The sequence below is a fragment of the Mastigoproctus giganteus genome, chromosome 5 (assembly GCF_048544385.1).
Source record: "Mastigoproctus giganteus isolate SK-2022 chromosome 5, ASM4854438v1, whole genome shotgun sequence".
Lineage (NCBI taxonomy): Eukaryota > Metazoa > Arthropoda > Arachnida > Uropygi > Thelyphonidae > Mastigoproctus > Mastigoproctus giganteus.
This window is the reverse complement of record NC_143579.1, coordinates 108,091,961-108,111,620: the sequence shown is the minus strand read 5'-3', so window position 1 is coordinate 108,111,620 and position 19,660 is coordinate 108,091,961. Positions and strand designations below refer to the sequence as shown.

General features: G+C 36.8%; 1 protein-coding gene across 2 annotated transcripts in view; it reads left to right on the top strand.

The window, feature by feature from the left end:
- Positions 1–19,660, top strand: part of LOC150085624 (transmembrane protein 65) — a 165,223-nt gene that overhangs the window by 71,720 nt on the left and 73,843 nt on the right. For both annotated transcript variants that reach the window (XR_016546932.1, XM_090373397.1), the window contains exon 4: positions 15,117–15,159. Coding sequence is in view for 1 of the 2 variants with exons in the window: in XM_090373397.1 (XP_090229523.1) it covers positions 15,117–15,159 (43 nt within the window). In the remaining variant the exon portion in view is untranslated. The remainder of the gene's footprint in view (positions 1–15,116; positions 15,160–19,660) is intronic.

Sequence of the window (19,660 nt, the reverse complement as noted above, 5' to 3'; positions counted from 1 at the left end):
CGTAGACTTTATCGTTTCTTTGTCATCAAGATCAATATTTTGTGAATAATATTGATCAAGAAATCCTAAATTTGCTAAAGATGTTTGCCCCTTTGCTTCTCTTTTTTTCTTTTCTTGTTGTACTTTCCACTTTTCTGCTCCACTTGGATACTGCCGCTTCATAGTTAAACAGTGAAGGGTAAAATAAGTAAATTTAAAAAATGTTTATGAGATTTAGTTTTGAATTTTCCAAAAAAAAAATGGTTATTACTTACGTTTGCTCTTGAACCTGATTGTTTATCAGTTTTTTTTACTTGCATTACACTCAAATAATGAAAACACGAAAAGTCACACTAAAAGGTTATTTTTGAAACAAACGCCTTACTCTTACACGATTCAATTACAAATGAAGTTAAGGAGCAACCAGGCGAAACTTCCTATCTCGGCAATGCAATCAGTTTTCGTGACCTCGAAGCTGTCAACAGCGCCGTGCGCCGACATTGGTAATGCAGTTTAATTTAAAGCGTAGATAGCACGCACTATTCAAAATACAAAGGTTATCAACTAGCGCCGACATTGGTATTGCAGCATTATTTAAAGCGTAGATAGTCCACGCTGTTCAAAATACGTATTAAAACGTAATAATTGTTTTGAAAAAATTTTTGCTTAAAATAATCAAGATTTTTATGATGTTTACTGAAAACATTAATCTATTTAAGAACACTATAGGAAAATGTCTTGGCTTGGGGGGGCCCCCCCAAAGCCTGGAGCCCCTAGGCATGTGCCTCATTGCCTTAATGGGTAATCCTACCCAGAATATCGAAATTATTTTTTCCCTCCATTTCCTTTGTGATTACATAGTAGCATCCAATCAAATTGTTCTAACAAGACCCCTTAACAAACCCATGCTATGTCTGAATTATAACTGCAGTCTTGTCTAGATGATCCTGCAATGCTTCTTTTATCAGTGATTCCATAATTTTGTGTGGAACAGAAGTTAAACTAACAGGTCTGTAATTACTCGTGTCACCCTTTGAACACCCTTTGTGAATAGGGGATACATTAGCACATCTCCAGTTTGTGGGGGGACCTCACCTGAATCCAAGGATGCTCTCATAATTATGGGCAAATGTTTGCTTGCTTCTTTTGCTGCCACCTTTAATATAACTGGATAGATCCCATCCACCCATGTGCCTTAGTTATGTTTAACTTCAACAATTAACCCCAGGGGCTCGCATCTGGTGAGTATGGGCTTGGCACACTCAGGGTCCTGAGCTGAAGCTGAATATCATCATTCTTCTCTTTCTTTATGATTCCCTTCTACTTCTGACTCTCTCTCTCTCTCTCTCTCTCTCTCTCTCTCTCTCAGGGTAATTCAGAAATTTTTTTTTGTCTGTTGCAGCATAAGCCTCAGGCTTCCTTGCACCATGTGGCTAATAATAATAATAATAATTCTCCTCCACTTTACTCTCAGTTATTACCAAATCATTTAGCTCACTGCCAGTGTCATAACTTCTGGCCTCCACTTTCCTACAGCATTTCTGATGTGTGAATGTAGATGCAAAATAATTGTTCAGTTTGTCAGCTACCTGAGCAGGATCATCAACAGTTGAACCATTGATATCTAGTGGACCAATCTGATTCATCCCCTTCCTTCTAGAGTGTACATAAGTAAAGAAGTCTTTGCTGTTTTTCTTTGCAGCCTTTGCCAAAGATTCTTGTAATCTGCCTTTGCTTGCCTAACCTCCTGTTTGACTTGATTACAAACTAGCTTATATCTACCATAGGCTTATGTGTCACCTGATAATTTATATGTATCTTATGCATTTTTCTTCACTTCCACGAATCTCATTAGTTCATCTGACATCCATTTAGGCCTAAATCTTTATACAAATTAAATAAATGTGTACTTTTTTTTTTAATAAAATGAGCAAAACTAATTGAAAAAAGAATATTAACATGAAAATGAATGTTTATGCAAGTTTTTTTGGTATAAATTCTAGGAATTTGAGATTTGATCTGATGGACCTCTTGTAGTCTTTCTTTTAATATTATAACTGTGGCTGTTCCTTTAAAAACCTTCACATTTGGCATTAACCAGGTAACTGACAAACTGAACGATTTCAAAAACCAGAAATAATTTGCCATCTTCTTCCAACCCTTTATACCTTGGTGAAAAAACTCACTCTTTCTCTCATGGAATCAAGTTTTCTAGAAAAACAGTACACGGGTGTGCAAGAAATGAATCTTTGTACTCATCATACAACCTAATTATTAATTACTAAACAATATATTTTCAAAGATACACATAATTGGTATCTTTGTTTTCCCTAAGATGTTGTGAACAGCATTTTTAAGGTGGAACTGGTGGAAAAAGAAGCGTTAATCCATGCTTCTTTTTCCACCAGTCATAATTCATTCAAAGCTGCATGTCTGAAGTTAATTTTCTTATTTGGTTTTCAACAAAAATGCCTTTTAGTTTTTGCAAAAGATAAATTTTGATACTGATTGAAATAAATTAAAGCAAAAGCCATCCTTGCGTAAAGCTTTTACAGATTTCCATAACCGTAATTTGATATGTAATCAGAATGACGGGACTTCTATTGGGTTTCTAGACTTTTGCGTTCACTACTTTTTGAATCTGATACAAGGCAGTCTTTGTGTTTGTGGCACTACTTACTTATATTCTGCTATACCGTTCACATATAAAATGTAGATTTTAGTGTAATCTGAATGAAGATTCCACATATGCTGAACCCAACAGGATATGCAGAATCTTCAGGTCTTCGTGGGGTTGCCAATTATGTCCTTTATATTTAACTTGTTAAAATGAAGTGTGAGGATTTTATATATCTCCATGCGAACTGAACTGCACCTGGAACAGAAATTTAAATGTTCTTTTTATAAAAGAGAATGCCTTTCAGTCTAGTTCTAGATGAATAAAACTAACTTGAAGCTTTTATTTTATAACTTGCAGGTAATTTCATCAATAGCATAATCAATAATCATCAATTACAGTTACCTTCAATGTGATATATTATTCCTGTATGTTTACAAAGAAAGAGTGAAACAGATCTGAAGGCTATCAAAGTAAAAAACCACATGAACCAGCAGCAAATTTAAAGCATTCTTGACATGGCATTGTCTGATACTCTATTTAATCTAATCACTACATGTACAGAACAAACAGTTTTCCTGCTACAGTTATATTTCAAAATGGAGACTGCTACATTTTTTTTTTTTTTTTTTTCTCCTAGTGACAGAAAACATTAGAAAATACTGGAACAGTTCTAATAAAGCAAGAGTACTTAACCTTCTCCTTCTGTCATTTTGCTGAAATAATTTAAAAACTGTTTCCCTATTTTCTTAACTACAGTGGACTCTCGCTAATCTGAACCCCACTAATCGGAACCTCTGCCTAATCCAAACACGTTTCGGTCAGCGGAGAGGAAATTTTTTAGTTCGCAAAATATACATTAAATTTAAATGGTATTAATGGTACAAATACATTTAGAATTCCACAAAAAAATTGTATTTTACCAAAAATTCTATTGTATTTTATTGTAGTACTGTACTAATACAAAATTAATAAATCAGTGTTTGACATGGCCTATTAAAACTACAGATCAATATTTACACACCAAAACAGGAACAAAAGACATTTTTCAGAAGTAACAAACTCTGTTAATTTCTTTTGATGTAACGATGAAAATCGGCTAGAAGATGCTTCGTTTTGCCACTGCTTCACCGGTTACACTCTGCCATGACTCAGCAACCCAGTATACAACATCTTTTAAGTTCACTTGTTTCATTTTCTCATGTAAAGAAAGTGAATTGGTGTTATCTTCTATCAAGAACCTAAGATATTTCTTTCTGTATGAAAGCTCGATAGACTGTAACACCCCCTGGTCCATGGGCTGTAATAACGGTGTTACATTAGGTGGTAAGAAAGCTGCCTTTATATCCCCTGATGTAAACTCGGAAACGTCTGGGTGGGACGGCGCATTGTCTATGAGGAGAATGGCACGAGGTGGCAAATCATTTTCATTGCTGAAACGTTTCACTGCTGAGACAAATTGATTATGAAACCACTCAATAAAAAGCTGTCCATTCATCCAAGCTTTTTTTTGACTTTTATAATGAACTGGAAGATTGTTAATGTTCATATTTTTAAAAGCTCTCGGCTTTGCTGATTTAACCATCATCATCAAAGGTAGCTTGTGATTTCCTGAAGTATTACTTCAAGCTATCAACGTCACTCACTCCTTATTCATTTTAAAACCTGGGGCACGTTATTCGGCTAATCCGAAATTCTGCTAATCCGAACAGGACTCGGTCCCAATAAGTTCGGACTAGCGGGACTCCAGTGTACATCAAACTTACTGTTATTTCTGACTTTCGCCCTGTACATACTTATATTTTATATATATTTATATTCATGCATACATATCATGTACATGTAGATAAAAGGAAAAAGAATAAAGTGAAAATGATAAAAGCATTTCATGGACTAGAGCCACTGATGGTCAGAAAGAACCCAACAATCATAATGAATATAAGTTAAAGCTAAGATATATAGAAAAAGAGTCAAGAAGTGAGGGTAAAAAAGAAAGGAAAAGAAAATATATAGAAAAGAGTAAAGGAACAAAAGAAATCACAGTACATAAAAATAATTTTCATATGAAATATAGAAATATACAAATAAAAACAGATAATGTTACTTTTGTATAACACAACCTTGGTGTTATTATTTTATTTTATTTTTTTTTTATGGAAACCCCAAACACGAGAGGTATTAGAACCTATAGTACTTAGTACCGTGCTTGGGTTGTTTACAGTCAACCACCAAAAATGCATGAAGAGACAACAGTATGAACTCTGTTTCTGATGCAAAACATATGCCAATAAATAATGACCTTTACTTTTTACTTCACTAACCTGAGTGTAGTACCAACTATATGGTACTACACTCAGGGTAGTGGAAAATGAAAAATACCTGGGGTGATTGTGCAGTCAGTTATGTAGTTCTCTGAGCAGTACAGACAGGCTGCCAGGACACCTCATGGAGTTTTTTTTTTAATGATATAGAGGAATTTTTCTAGCAGGGATGAGGTGATTAGCATTAGTAGAGGCATATGATGCAAGAAAGCAAGCTTATTCAGCATCAGCCAAAAAAAAAAAAAAAAAAGCACAACCACTACTCCCATTTCACCCCTCCATTCGTTCGAAATACCTGTCCAGCTGAGCCTTAAATTTGTTTAGGCTATCAACTTCAACAACAAGTGATGGAAGTCTATTCCACAAACCAACTGCCCGCTGGCTAAAGGCAAATTTCCTCACATCTATCCGACATCTGTCCTTCCTCAGTTTGAATTTATGCCCTCTCAGGTGATTATTCTGAGCAAGAGGAAGAATCCCATCGGCATTGAGCATGCTCAAGCCATTCAAAGCCTTATACATCTCTATCAGATCACCTTGCCGATGCCTAGTCTCCAGACTCTGTAATTTGCAAAACTTAAGCCTTTCTTCGTAAGAGCAACCCTTTGTTCCATTCACTAATCTTGTTGCCCTTCTCTGTACTCGTTCCAGCAGCTCTACATCCTTCTTGAAATGAGGTCTCCAGACCTGTATACAGTACTCAAGGTGTGGCCTGACCAATGCCTTATACAAGGGAATAATCACATCCCTATCCCTGCTAGAAAAATTCCTGTATATCATTGACAAGACACCATCAGCTACTCTTGCAGCTTGTCTGCACTGCTCAGAGAACTTCATATCTGCCTGCACAATTACCCCCAGGTCCTTTTCATTCTCTACCACTGTCAGCATAGTACCACAGAGTTGATACATTGATCTGGGGTTACTGTTTCCCATATGTAGTACTTTACATTTGTCAATGTTAAACGTCATTTGCCACCTCTCAGCCCATCTGCTCCACCTTTCCAGATCCTGTTGCAGCAGCATAGCATCAGTAGTGTCCTTAACAACCCTGCCAACCTTTGTATTGTCTGCAAACTTGGACATTAAGCTTGATATACCATCATCTGAATCATTTATAAATACAGAAAACAACAATGGACCCAACACTGAACCCTGAGGAACTCCACTAATAACATTAGTCCACGCTGAGCAGTGTCCATTGATTACCACTCTCTGTCTTCTGCCACTCAACCATCCCTTTATCCATAGCAGCAATTTGCCTCCAATGCCACACTGCTCCAATTTATGTAGCAGTCTTCCATGCGCAACAGTATCAAGAGCCTTTCTAAGATCCAAATATATAATATCAAAGTTATTCCCTGCATCCAGTTCTTTTGTGACTACATCATAGTATCCAATCAAATTAGTCAGACAAGACCTGCCCTTAACAAAACCATGCTGTGTCTGAGCTATAACTGAATTCTTGTCCAAATGATCCTGCAGTGCTTCTTTAACCAGTGCCTCCATTAATTTTCCTGGAACCGAAGTTAAACTAACAGGTCTATAATTACTTGTGTCAGCCTTTGATCCTCCTTTGTGAATTGGGGTTACATTTGCACATCTCCAGTCTATGGGTACCTCCCCTGAGTCCAAAGAAGCTCTCATAATTATGGCTAGGGGTTTGCTTACTTCCTTTGCTGCCTCCTTTAATATAACTGGATAGATCCCATCCACCCTGGGTGCCTTTTTTATGTTTATCCTCAACAATTTCTCCTCCACTTTCCTCTCAGTTATTAGAAAATCATTTAGCTCACTGCCAATGTTTACTTCACCTACGACATTCCCCTTCCTGAATAACTCCTCATGTGTGAATGTAGATGCAAAATTCTTGTTTAGATTGTTAGCCACCTGAGCAGGATCCTCAACTGTTGAACCATCAACATCCAGTGGACCAATCTGATTCATCCCTTTCCTTCTTGAGTTTAAATAGGTAAAGGACTGTTTTCTGTTTTTTTTTTGCATCCGTTGCCAAGGATTTCTCATAATCTGCCTTTGCCTGCCTAATCTCCTTTGTGACTTGGTTACAGACCAACTTACATCTATCATAGGCTTCCATGTCACCCATTAATTTGTATGTATCCCATGCATTTTTCTTCTCTGCCATATGTCTCATTAGTTCATCTGACAACCATTTAGGCCTGAACCTTGAAGAATATTTCTTGGTTGGTATATAAAGCCTGGTAGCTTCCAAGATTAGTTCCTTGAATGCTTCCAATTTTGAATTTGCTGTTGGTAACATAATGAGTTGGTCCCACTGTATAGAATTTAAATACTGTCTCAGCCCATCATAGTCGCCTTTACGAAAGCAAAAACCCTTCCCTTTACCTCTGATGGTAGTTACCTCCTTGAGTAAATCCCACTTCAGCACACTGTAATCACTGCCACCTAGTGGTTCCTTTATCTGCAGATTCTTAATGCATGAAGAATCACTACTGATAATCAGATCAAGAGTATTACACCCTCTAGTTGCCTCCCAAACATGCTGGTGTAGAAAATAATCATCCAATAAAACCACAAAAGCCTTGCTAGTGTGTGAGTGACCAACCCAGAAATTCCAGTCAGTATCTGGGAAATTAAAATCCCCCATTATAAGACTCTCTGATTTACTGGCCCATTCTATTTCCGTGTACAGTATCTTATTATACTCATCAGAGTCATTAGGCCTATAGCACACTCCTACTCTCAATTTTGATTTACCCATGCTTATGTCACACCAAACTGACTCGACACTGCCCTGTCCATCGATGTCGACTGGCTTCACTTCCTTCGATTTTGTGTTTTTTAACTAATAGCATAACCCCTCCTCCCTTCCTATCCTGTCTATTCTTTCTGTAGATCTGTAGACGTTGTACTCCCCAAATTCCTGTTCTGCATTCCTTATATCTGTGTGACACCATGTCTCTGATATCCCAACAATATCTGCCTTTGATGTTTTGAGCAAAACCTCAAATTCATCAAATTTATTTACTAAACTCCTAGCATTGGTGTACACGCAAGTATTCATGCACCTGTTTCTATTCTTAGCTACCCTAACACAACCCATGTGTTTACTTGTACCGCAATGACTTCCAGCAGTCTCTGAAATATCCTGCGTATTGTTTTTCAGGCTTCTGCTTATTCCAATAGAAGCAAAATTTGCTTCTATTGGAAGTACCATTGTATAAGGCTATGGTCAAGCCACATCTTGATTCTTGGATACTGATCTGGAGGCCTCATTTTAGGAAGTATGTAGAGCTGCTGGAATGAGTACAGAGAAGGGCAATGAGATTAGTTAGGGGAACAAAGGGGTGCTCTTACCAAGAAAAGCTTCAGTTCTGCAAATTACAGCTTCTAGAGACTAGGCAGTGCAAGGTGATCTGATTGAGATGTTTAAGGGTTTGAATGGATTGAGCAAGTGCACTTCTGATGGGAACCTTGCTATTTTTCAGACTACACATGAGGGGGGGGCATAAATTCAAATTAAGGATGGTTGCAGGATACTTGTAGAAGTTTTCCTTTAGCCAAATGGTGGTTGGTTGCTGGAACAAACTTTCATCTGTTGTTGTTGTGGAAGTTGATAGCTTAAATAAATTCAAAGATGACCTTGACAAACAATTTGAGGGAATTGATAGGTGAAATGGGAAGTGTTTTTTTTTTTTTTTTTTGCTTATCCAGTATAAGCTTACTTTTTTGCATCATTTGATGTGGCCTATGCTAATTTGTTGGAATGAGTGAAGTGAACAATAACAAGATTAGTAAGGGAACAAACAGGTGCTCTTACCAATAAATGCTTTATTTCTGCAGATTGCATTTTGCAATCATATTGCATGTGACTAGGCACCTGCAAGGAGTTTGAGATCTCTTCATTGGTATTTAAGACTGAATAGATTGAATAAGCTGATGGTAATTGTATCCCTTCTCTTGCTCTGACTATGCAAATGAGTGGGAAGAGGAGATTAAATTCAAATTGAGGAAGGGTGGTAGCAGTATAGATGTGTGGAAGTTTTCCTTCAGCCAGCAGATATTAGTACAGGTAACCCTCGTATAACATGATAGTTTGGTTCCTACAAAATCTCATCTAATGCGAAACTACATTATATTAGACTAAGAACCAGTACAAAAGGGGGGGAGGTCACAAAATATGCCATTTTTTTTATAACTATCGGAAACTTAATATTTTAACTTTATTTTTATAACAGTAGTAACTTAAATAGTAATAAATAACTTGGTCCTTGAGGTTGTCACAGACATTATCTCAGATATGCCAGACAAGTTGTATTTGCTACCTGGGAGTCTAAAACGCTGATGGAACTGATATCCGGTAACATCCAAGTCAGCTGGATACAATTTCAGCAAAGTCTGGATGGTCTGTGACAATCAGATCCTTTGCTTGCACCTTCACGATGGTGGGACTGTTAGTAATTCTGGGTATAACCCCCATACGCAAGCACACTGTGGGTGACCACCCAGGTGTGAACCAACAAAAGCAGGGGTTGAGGTGTAGCACCCACACCATATGGAGGAATACCGTCCCTCTGTGTTACCAGGCAATACTATGTGGTACATGACTCTCATCAACCGGTGCAATACCACCACTTTGCTTATTGGAGGCTTGAAGTGGTGGAACCCATGTTTAGTCTGCAGAGCTAAGTTCCGGTCAACCCTTCCCACCTCTTCCTTCATGCAGTATGACTGATGACGTTTGAGGTTATGATGGACATCATGGCCAGATCCAATCTTCCTTACATTTCGAGGGTATACAGCTCTAAAGCGGTGTTCGCAAGCTGGCCACTAGTTAGTACACCGGACCGAACCAATCGGTAACTCTCTAGGAGGCTTCTGGATCGGCTAGACTGGAGGGAGTCTGAGTAGTGTGTATGCAGGGGACATTGTCAAGGCCACGTTATGTCAAGGATCTGGGTGTATTCTTACCATGTGTACGCCATATCCATAAATTTCATAACTTCATACAACATGCTCCCACTTTTCCTTATTATTGAATACACCATGAATTGTCAAACTAATAGAGTAAGCTTATCTGCGAAAAGATCTAAAACTTCCAACCACTTCCTAATTCATTTCACAAATATATGTGGTCTCAGTTATTCAAATAGGCCTCTGGGGTTGGGTATATTCATACTATGATTTTTAGCATTTCTCACCAACCATTGAAGTGAAAACTTTATATCTTAAAAAACTTTATATTTAAATTTACAATAAATTTACAGTAGATCAAACAAAATAAGTGTGATTATACAAATAAAATGTTACTGATAATAAAATACTGAATTAAGATAGAATAAAACAAATGTAGTTTACAGTGAATGTACAAATAAAATGATAATAAAATACTGAATTAAAATGCAATAAAATACTGAATTAAAATGCGATAAAATATACTAGATTAAAAGCGCTAAAATAACTGAAGCTTTCAAAGGCTTCTGCCTTCTTCCTCAATAGTGCGACAAAAGCAAAACGGATCTCTGACATTTACAGACAAAGACAAATGAGTAAGTTCGATAGACTTAAGGAACAAGCCATGAACAGGGGTAATAGCGATAATAATACTAACAGCAACTTTATCGTTAATGTAAGTAGTAAGCAATTGACTGAAGATCAGATAGAAGTCTTAAATTTAGGACCTAAGTTTGCTATGATTCCGCCCAAAGTGCCCCTAGCAGAAAAGCTATGGGCATAGCGTTGAGAGAGCGGTAAATAGGTTACCTGTGTGCATGGCCAACGAAATTTGTGTAAAGACAGCAGCTGTTCTAAGTCAAGCTAAGAAGGCTCCCCCTAATCTTAATGCAAAGCAAAGACTAGCACTTAAAAGTCTCAAGCAAGATGATAGTGTTGTGGTCCTACCGGCTGATAAAGGTAGAGTAACGGTGGTTTTGGATAAGGAGGCATACGTAAATAAAGCATTAGACTTGTTGAATGATCAAACAACCTATAAGATTATTCATAAAAATCCATTGTTGAACCTAGAATGTCAAGTTAATAGAATGGTGCAGAACTGGATGAAGTCTAACAAGATTTCCAAGGAGCGGTATTGGTCATTACATACAACAGGAAGCCAGATACTGAGATTTTACGGCTTACCAAAAGTACACAAAGTGGACATGCCACTCAGACCTATAGTTTCGTTTATAGGCAGCCCAACGTGTGTGCTATCTGGTTTCCTGGCCAAACTGCTGTCACCATTAGTAGGGCTTTCTGAGCATAGTATCAGAGACAAGCATAGTATCAGTTTGTACAATTTATAAGAGGACAATGCATAGAAGAAAATGAAATTATGATATCCTTCGACATGACATCTCTGTTTACATGCATTCCAATTGACCATGGGGTACGTTGTGCGTACATGGCCTTACAGAGAGACACCATCTTGAACAGTAGGACACAATTAAGCCTAGAGGATATATGTAATGGCATAGAGTTATGTCTTTCAAGCACCACTATGGTGTTCTGTAACACCATGTACAAGCAGGTTAACGGTACAGCCTTAGGCTCCCCCATCAGTGCGATCATAGCTAATTTAACTATGGAGGAGCTCGAGGCTAGATTATTCAATGATATGGTTCTCCCTATGTGTCTGTTTAAAAAAAAAAAAAAAAAAAGGCACTGTTGAGGAAGAAGGCAGAAGCCTTTGAAAGCTTCAGTTATTTTTTAGCGCTTTTAATCTAGTATATTTTATTTCATTTTAATTCAGTATTTTATTATCATTTTATTTGTACATTCACTGTAAACTACATTTGTTTTATTCTATCTTAATTCAGCATTTTATTATCAGTAACATTTTATTTGTATAATCACACTTATTTTGTTTTGTTTGATCTACTGTAAATTTATTGTAAATTTAAATATAAAGTTTTTTTAAGATTTTGGTTTTTGTTTTTACTTCAATGGTTGGTGAAAAACACTAAAAATCATAGTATACGTGGTCTTAGTTCTAATCTCAACGATGTCCATTTCCACTTGCGGTCTGCCAAACCCCATGTACTTTTTCTGACAGAATCTCAGTTATCGGTTGATTCAACTACTGTTCATCTCACTTGCCCAAATTATTCTTTGTATGATTCTTTTCGCCTCAAATGTGGTACTTGTGCATATGTTCATTCTGATATTCCCTGTCAGAGACTTGGTAATTTGGAATCTCCTGTTTTCAATATTCTCTGGCTTAAAATCTCTCTACCTCATTCTGTCAAATTCATCTGTTGTCTCTACTGTTCTCCCAACTCCACTAATCACTTGGAGCTCTTTGTTTTGACTTGCTCTCTTTGTAACCTGACTTTCTCAAGTCCAACTTTCCCGACAGTGAGGTAATTTTCTTTGGTGATTTTAACGTTCACAACTCCAGCTGGCTTCTGTTTTCTAGTCACACCGACCCAGCTGGTCGAGATGCTGAGGCTTTTGCAATTACTAATGACCTCCCACAGATTGTTCATTTACCTACCAGAATACTGGACAATCCTTACCATACAGCCAACACGCCTGATCTTTTTCTCACAAACAACCCTTCTAAGTACACAGTCAAAGTGAGTGGTCCTTTAGGCACCTCAGATCACAAATTGGTGATTGTCTCTTTACCAATGGAGCCTTTATCTGATGGCTATTCCGAAACTTGTGTTGTTTGGCATTATGCAAAATGGGATGACCTGCAAGATTTCTTTTCTTCTTTTCCTTGGTTGGATTACTGTTTTAAAACTTCTGATGCCAACGTTTATTCAGATCGCATCAATGAAATTATTCTTGTAGGAATAGAATCCTTTATTCCACATTCCACTTTAAAATCTTGTCCTTGTTCTAAACATTGGATCTAAACCTTGGTTTTCCAATGAATGTGCTAAGGCTGTTCAAGAGAAGAATGTTGCATATTGTAATTGGCTTGTTTACAATTCTTCAGTTTCATTTTCTGCCTACACCAAAGCTTGCAACAATTGTAAAGCCGTTATTAATCAGTCCAAACTAATTTTGAATAAGCTAAGAGTAGAAAACTTGCTTCTTGCACTAATGGTAGACGAGCATTCTGGCCTCTTGCCAAAGCTATTGGCCGCAACTTTTACCCATCTCTGCTCCCACCTCTGTCAAAACCAGATGGTTCTGTTGTCACTTCAGCCAAGGATAAAGTTGATCTACTAGCATCCCATTTTCTTCCAACTCATGTATTAATGATATTGGTAAAACACCTCCCAGCATTCCCAACACGCTCCATTCAATGCCTCCTGTGGTCTTCTGTCAAAAGGATGTCAGAAGGATTTTGATGAAACTTGATGCTCAGAAGGCTCCAGGTCCTGATGGTATTTGACCACTTGTCCTCAAACCTGTGCTCCTGAACTTGCTGCTGTTTTTTGCCACCTTTTTTCACTTTCTTATTCCAAAGTTGTTTTTCCTTCTGCTTGGAAATTTGCTCATATCCAGCCAGTTCCTAAAAAGGGTGACAAATCCCTCCCATCCAATTATCGTCCTATTGCAGTTACTTCTACTCTTTCTAAATATCAGCTGACAACGTCAATTCTGGCAACAATGCTCGAGAGGTAAAACTTACTGATGTTATGCCTATCTCCTCTTTTTTTTTTGTAATTTTATAATTTTGAAATTCTTTAATTTGCATGCTTTTGTAATTTTTTCTGTGCATGAGATAAAAAATTGAATAAATACAATAAATAATTCTATTCACATTTTTGTCGAACATTTCTTTTTTTGATTCAATCAATTCAGTGAGCATAGTTGCAAGTGCTGCACAAGCATGGAGGAAATTCTGACTTATGTAGAGTTCCACGGAACACAACCCATACGTTAATTGGGGAGTGGCAGTATTAGATCCGGTTCATATAGAAAGGTTTATATAAAACAGTGACTAATCTGGAAATATGACCACAATCATGTTTGATTGCAGCCCTGTTTCCAGAAACGGTTCACGTTCGTCTCTGCATTGAAATTTGGTAACTGTCAGTGTCTTCATATACATTACATTCAGAATCTAATGAGATTATACTGGCAGTTTCTGCCGGTTAAGGTATACGTAATAACCAAATATGATGTTATAGTAGATATTATAGCTGGTGGTAAATTCAGGTACAAAATGCCTTGTTTATTTTTCATGTTATAACCTTGAACTTTAGAAATGCACAAAAACACAGTCATTTCCATGGCTGCTTGTCTCACACCAGGTCACAGGAATAGCAGATAGCAAAGAATGTTTTTAATCTTGATTGTTTCCTGAAACGTTCAACACAAGTTTGGAAAATGTTTTTTTTTTTTTTTGGAGCCTGTGGCTTATTCTGATTGGCAGATTTCATCCTGAAATATGTGCAATATGCCCTTTTAATATATGCTGCTGTTTTACAACAAACTAACAAATGTAAAAAATGCATCTGCTTGTCACTATATTGTACTACAACACCTATAGACACAGAATTAAATCTAGTTTTATATGGATTATTCTGTGTGTTCTGAAACATAGTACAGTACAGTGAATGAATATCTTAGATGTTATGCTGTTTACTTACATAAGAATGTCTTTTTACACTGTGTGTTCTCATCATTTCTGAAAAGTTCTCTGTTATCATACTATGAAAATCAGTAACCAGCAGTCACCAATCTTATAATAATAAAAAATGCAATATCATTTTTGCATATTTTATTCAAAAACATAAGAAAATAATATTTTTGACAAAAAAATCTCTCTGATCAGAGAAAAGTGGATGCTATATTTGAAATCAGTGTTCATAAATTAATAAGAGACACCTATAACTATCCAGACTTCAAAACCACTGTAAGCTGGTGTTATTAATGCTTTAATTTATTTCTAATGAAACTGTAATTACAGAATGTGTGTAAAACAAATGTTTGGAAATATACAGCATCCAAATTGTTTAATAGAAAGCATAATACAAAAATACCAAAATGTTAAAAACAAAGTAGTAAATCAGCCTCAATGGCCTGTTTTTATGAATTTTTAATTATAATATGGATTATATATATCTTACTATTGGAAAATTATTTTCATATTATTTAATTCTTAAAGAAAACAGCTTTAGTTGCTCAGATAGGTTCTCTTAAAAAATAAGGTTTCCATTATAAATATAAAGTATATATTTTTTGTAAATATAAAAATAAATTTTTAATTATTATATTTACATTAATAAAAATTAATAATTTATTTTTATATTTATAAGCTGCTGGATTTGGAAATGCTTTCTCTGATGTTGCTGGCATAGGGTAAGTATGAGTGTTTGTATTTCTATGTATTCAAACTGAAGGCAGATAATTTTTCTAGATTTGTGATTAGATGATTTAATAATATTGTAATATTTCTAATAGTTATGACTTTACCTTATTGAAATTTCAGTGATTATTGAAGGGTTTCACTTAAATAAAACAAATCACAGATTACTAAAAAGAAAAGTTCTAATACTGGTATCCTGTGTCAAGTAGCATTTACAACTTCATTGTAATGAGATATATGCATTCAGCATATGATATAGGAAAAACATTATTATTTGAAACAATTTAAAATATAATGCTATGTGAAAATTTTGTAGTCACCCATCATAGGATACTGTGGTCCCTCATGGTAGTAATATAGTTTGGGCATGTGCTTTTTAGAAATGATTATAACTGTCCAAGTAGTCAACCTAAAGTAACTAATATCACTTTTAATTGGATATCACCAACAATGCAAATCTATTAAAAACTCAAGTTATAGCTGTGATCAGTTTTGGAACTTAGATGGTTTATTAATAATATTATGAAAACATCATCGTTTACTATGATTACTGCTGTTAAGTTCACATAATTTTGAGGCCCCAGGTGCCAAGCGAATTGTGACCGGGTGATTTATCTGTGCAATCTTTCATTGAGTGATCTATTTACAGCAACTAGAAGTTCTTTTTAGTTCATATATTTTCAAAAACTGTTTATTTGATAAAAGCTCTTCTACCAAAAAGTTCTTGTAGAGAGTGAGAAACGGAAAGCACCTTTCTTTATATTTTCTCTTCCTTAAATACCAATTGCTACTAATCTCTGCTTGGTCACACCAGGCACTGCTCCTGCCTCCCCGTGGTGGGCCGGAAACCTTGGCTGAAAAGGTGATCTGCCAAGGAGCAAATATGGAGCGCAATGTGTTTTCACTTCTAGAGCCGACAAGCTCTTGGCCAGAGAATAACTCATTTTGACATCTCACAACCCAAGAAGTTGAGAACAAATTCACCAACAGCTGAGTTTCCTACATTTACAATTTTGTACTCACTTTCAGACCAACCTCTCTGCAAATTATTTCCTTTCCTCATTCAGAAACACCTGGAGAGTATTGCTGGATCTCCTAAGACTGTGAAGAGGCTGCAATCGGGAGACCTACTTTTTGAAACAGCAAACCGTAGACATTTGGATAAACTTTTACAACTCATAAATTTTGCTGGGATACCAGTGAGTGTATCTCCACATAAAACACTAAATACATCTAAAGGTATGTTATGTAGCTAGGATCTGTTGAACGTGACGGAGGATGAAATAACTCAAGAGCTTCTGGATCAAAATGTTATTTCTGCAAATAGAATCATGATTAAAAAAGACAATAACCTTGCACCCACCAGGAATATTATCCTTATGTTTAATTCCCCAAACCTACCATTATCGATAAAAGTGGGTTATTTACTTTGTTGTGTTTGTCCCTACATTCCCAATCCCTTGAGATGTTACAAGTGCCAAAAGTATGGTCACTCTTAGTTGACATGCAGAGGAAATCCAGTTTGTTCTAAATGTGGATCTTCCGATCATACTCAGTCTTAATGTTTGTTAACAGAAATGACTTGTTCCAATTGCAAAGGCAGCCATCCTGCGTATTCCAAAGCTTGTGAAAGTTGGAAAACTGAGAAAAAAAATCGTTAAATATAAGGTTGGGAACAAGGTAAGCTATCAAGAAGCAAGGAAAATAATTACTCCTACTATGCCCAAATGTACCTATGCCAATATTGCATAAAAACTACAAACAGTGTCCACCCAAACTGATGTTACAGTCCCTCAAACATATCAATCTCCCACTGGGCTCGAGCTGTCCTCTCTCAGCAACAGTCCAGTGTCATTACACACTCAGACCAGGCAAGTAACTCTCCTCTTACAATACCAGCAACATTTCCTTCTACACCAGTGATTTCTACTACTTCACATAGTAAAACTTTCAATTCAAGAAAGCATATTGAGAACACCACCATGGATACTGATTACTCATCCAACCAGGAAGATCTGATTTTAGAAATATATGCGGAAGAGGATGTGGACACTCTGGTCGGTCTATATTTTCAAAAAAAAAGACAAACAGAAGTCTGAATGCCATAAAACTGCCGTACTGAAAAAAGCAGTCATATACAGCTCCTTGTACTCATCTCAAGTAATGCCTTATATTTTACATTGGAATTGTAGAGGACATCTTAGCAATATCAATGATATTCTTGACATAATCCATCGCTACTCTCCAATTGGTTTCTACTTACAGGAAACCTATTTAACTTCACAAATTTCCACTTCCATAAAGAACTACTCTGTATATTGAAAAGATCGCAATACATCTAATGCTGCCTGTGGTGGTGTAGCCACCTTGATCAGCTCACAGATCCCGACCAAGCAAATTGTTTTTCAACCAGAAATTGAAGCTGTTGCCGGATGTTTCACTGCTCAGATTGCAATAACACTAGTTTCAATCTATCTTCCACCTTCTCTTACCAAGATCTGGAAAACCTTCTAATACAGTTACTTCCCTTATCTGTCTGTTGGGGGATTTCAATGGCCACCACCCCTTATGGGGGACTTTCTAAATTAGATAGATATGGCTGGCTGATTGAAACATTTCTGGATAAGCAAAACCTTACCATTCTTAAGACAGGCAAACCTACTCACATACAATTGCCAACTCGACAAACTTCTGCAATTAATCTCTCAATATGTAGTTGATCTCTCCAAACAGTATTGCTCCCCAGCAATGTTTCCAGTCATGGAATGGTCTGTTATGAGTAATCCCATGGGCAGTGATCATTTCCCAATTATCTGTAATATGCTAACTACACAACCACCATTAGCCCAACCCTGCAGGAAATGGAAATTCTTTTGAGCCAACTGGGTCAAATTTCAGTCAGCCCTCACCCCAGATGAGGAAATTATGTGGTTACATCCCATAGATGAAGTGACAGAATATATCACATCCCACTTGTTATCAGCAGCTAAAAACGGAATTCCATTATCGAATCCTCTGGCCCGACAGCATTTTATCTACTGGTGGAATGATGAATGCACGAAAGCAAAAAGGGAAAAAAAATAAAGAGTGGAATTTATTTTGATGATCCTCACCCACAGCTAATCTCATTAACTATAAGAAACTAAAGGCAAAAGCATGTTTCATTCAAAGACAAGCCAAGAAGGATCCTGGACTCGATTTGCATCCACTGTAAACAGAAACACTGACTTCAGATTAATAAGGAAGAAAATTATACAGCTTTCTGGCATGTTTCCGACCATTCCTTCCACAATCCTTTCCTGCAATGGGCAAGAACTCTCTGCACCTCTGGATGTAGCAAATGCCATGGGCAAAACCTTTGCAAAGTCTCTGCGGCATCAAGCTATTTCCCAGAATTTCAGAAAATCAAGACCATCACTGAACAGATACCCATAAACTATTGCACCTCTCTAATCTTACCATATAACCAACCTCTTCAATATTCGGAGCTTCTACAAGCCATTAGAAAAACACGCAACAGTGTTGCAGGGCCAGATGGAATATATTACATCATGTTACAGCACGTTGATGACAGACATTTACAACTGCTACTTTTATTTTATAATTGAATATTTCTGGAAAACATTTATCCTGCATCTTGGCACCATGCCACATTTCTGGCCTTTTTGAAACCTGGAAAAGATCCTTCCAGTCCTTATAGTTGCCGGCCAATTTCCCTCTCCAGCTGCTTCGGTAAAATCCTTGAGAAAATGATCCACAGACGACTCATTTGGATCATTGAAGACCAACATCTAATGAGTGATAGTCAGCATGGCTTTCGCCAAAACAGGTCTGCCTTAGATCTCATGATTAAGGCTGAGTCTGCAATTTGCAATGCCTTTGTGAAAAATGAACACCTTGTTACGGTCTCTATAGACATAGAGAAGGCATTTTATACTACCTGGCATCACAACATTCTCAGAGACCTACATGCTCTTGGTCTACAAGGCAACCTGCCTATATTTATTAAGAACTTTTTATGGAGTCGTTCTTTTCAAGTCCGATATTTTGACTCTATTTCTATGACATTCTTGTGAGTGCAAGAATGTGAGTACTGAGTGCAAACCTTTTTTGCCCTTAGAATTGACTCTATTACAAAAGCACTTCCAAATATTGTCGAGGCTTACCTTTATGCTGATGATCTCTCTCTTTCTTGCCATTCTCAGAACGTGAAATCTATTGAACGTCAGTTACAGATATCTATGAATAAAGTACAAAAGTGGGCAGTGCTCAATGGCTATTGTCTTTCACAACAGAAAACTGTTGCTATGCATTTTTGCAATCAGTGGAAATTGCATACAGACCCTGAACTTCACATGTCAGACTTTACCATTGTGATTGCTAAAAACATCAGATTCTTGGGATTAATCCTTGACAACAAGTTAAACTTCCTTGAAAATATTAAATTTATACGTAATACCTGTCTCAAAAAGATGAACTTACTAAGAGCTTTAT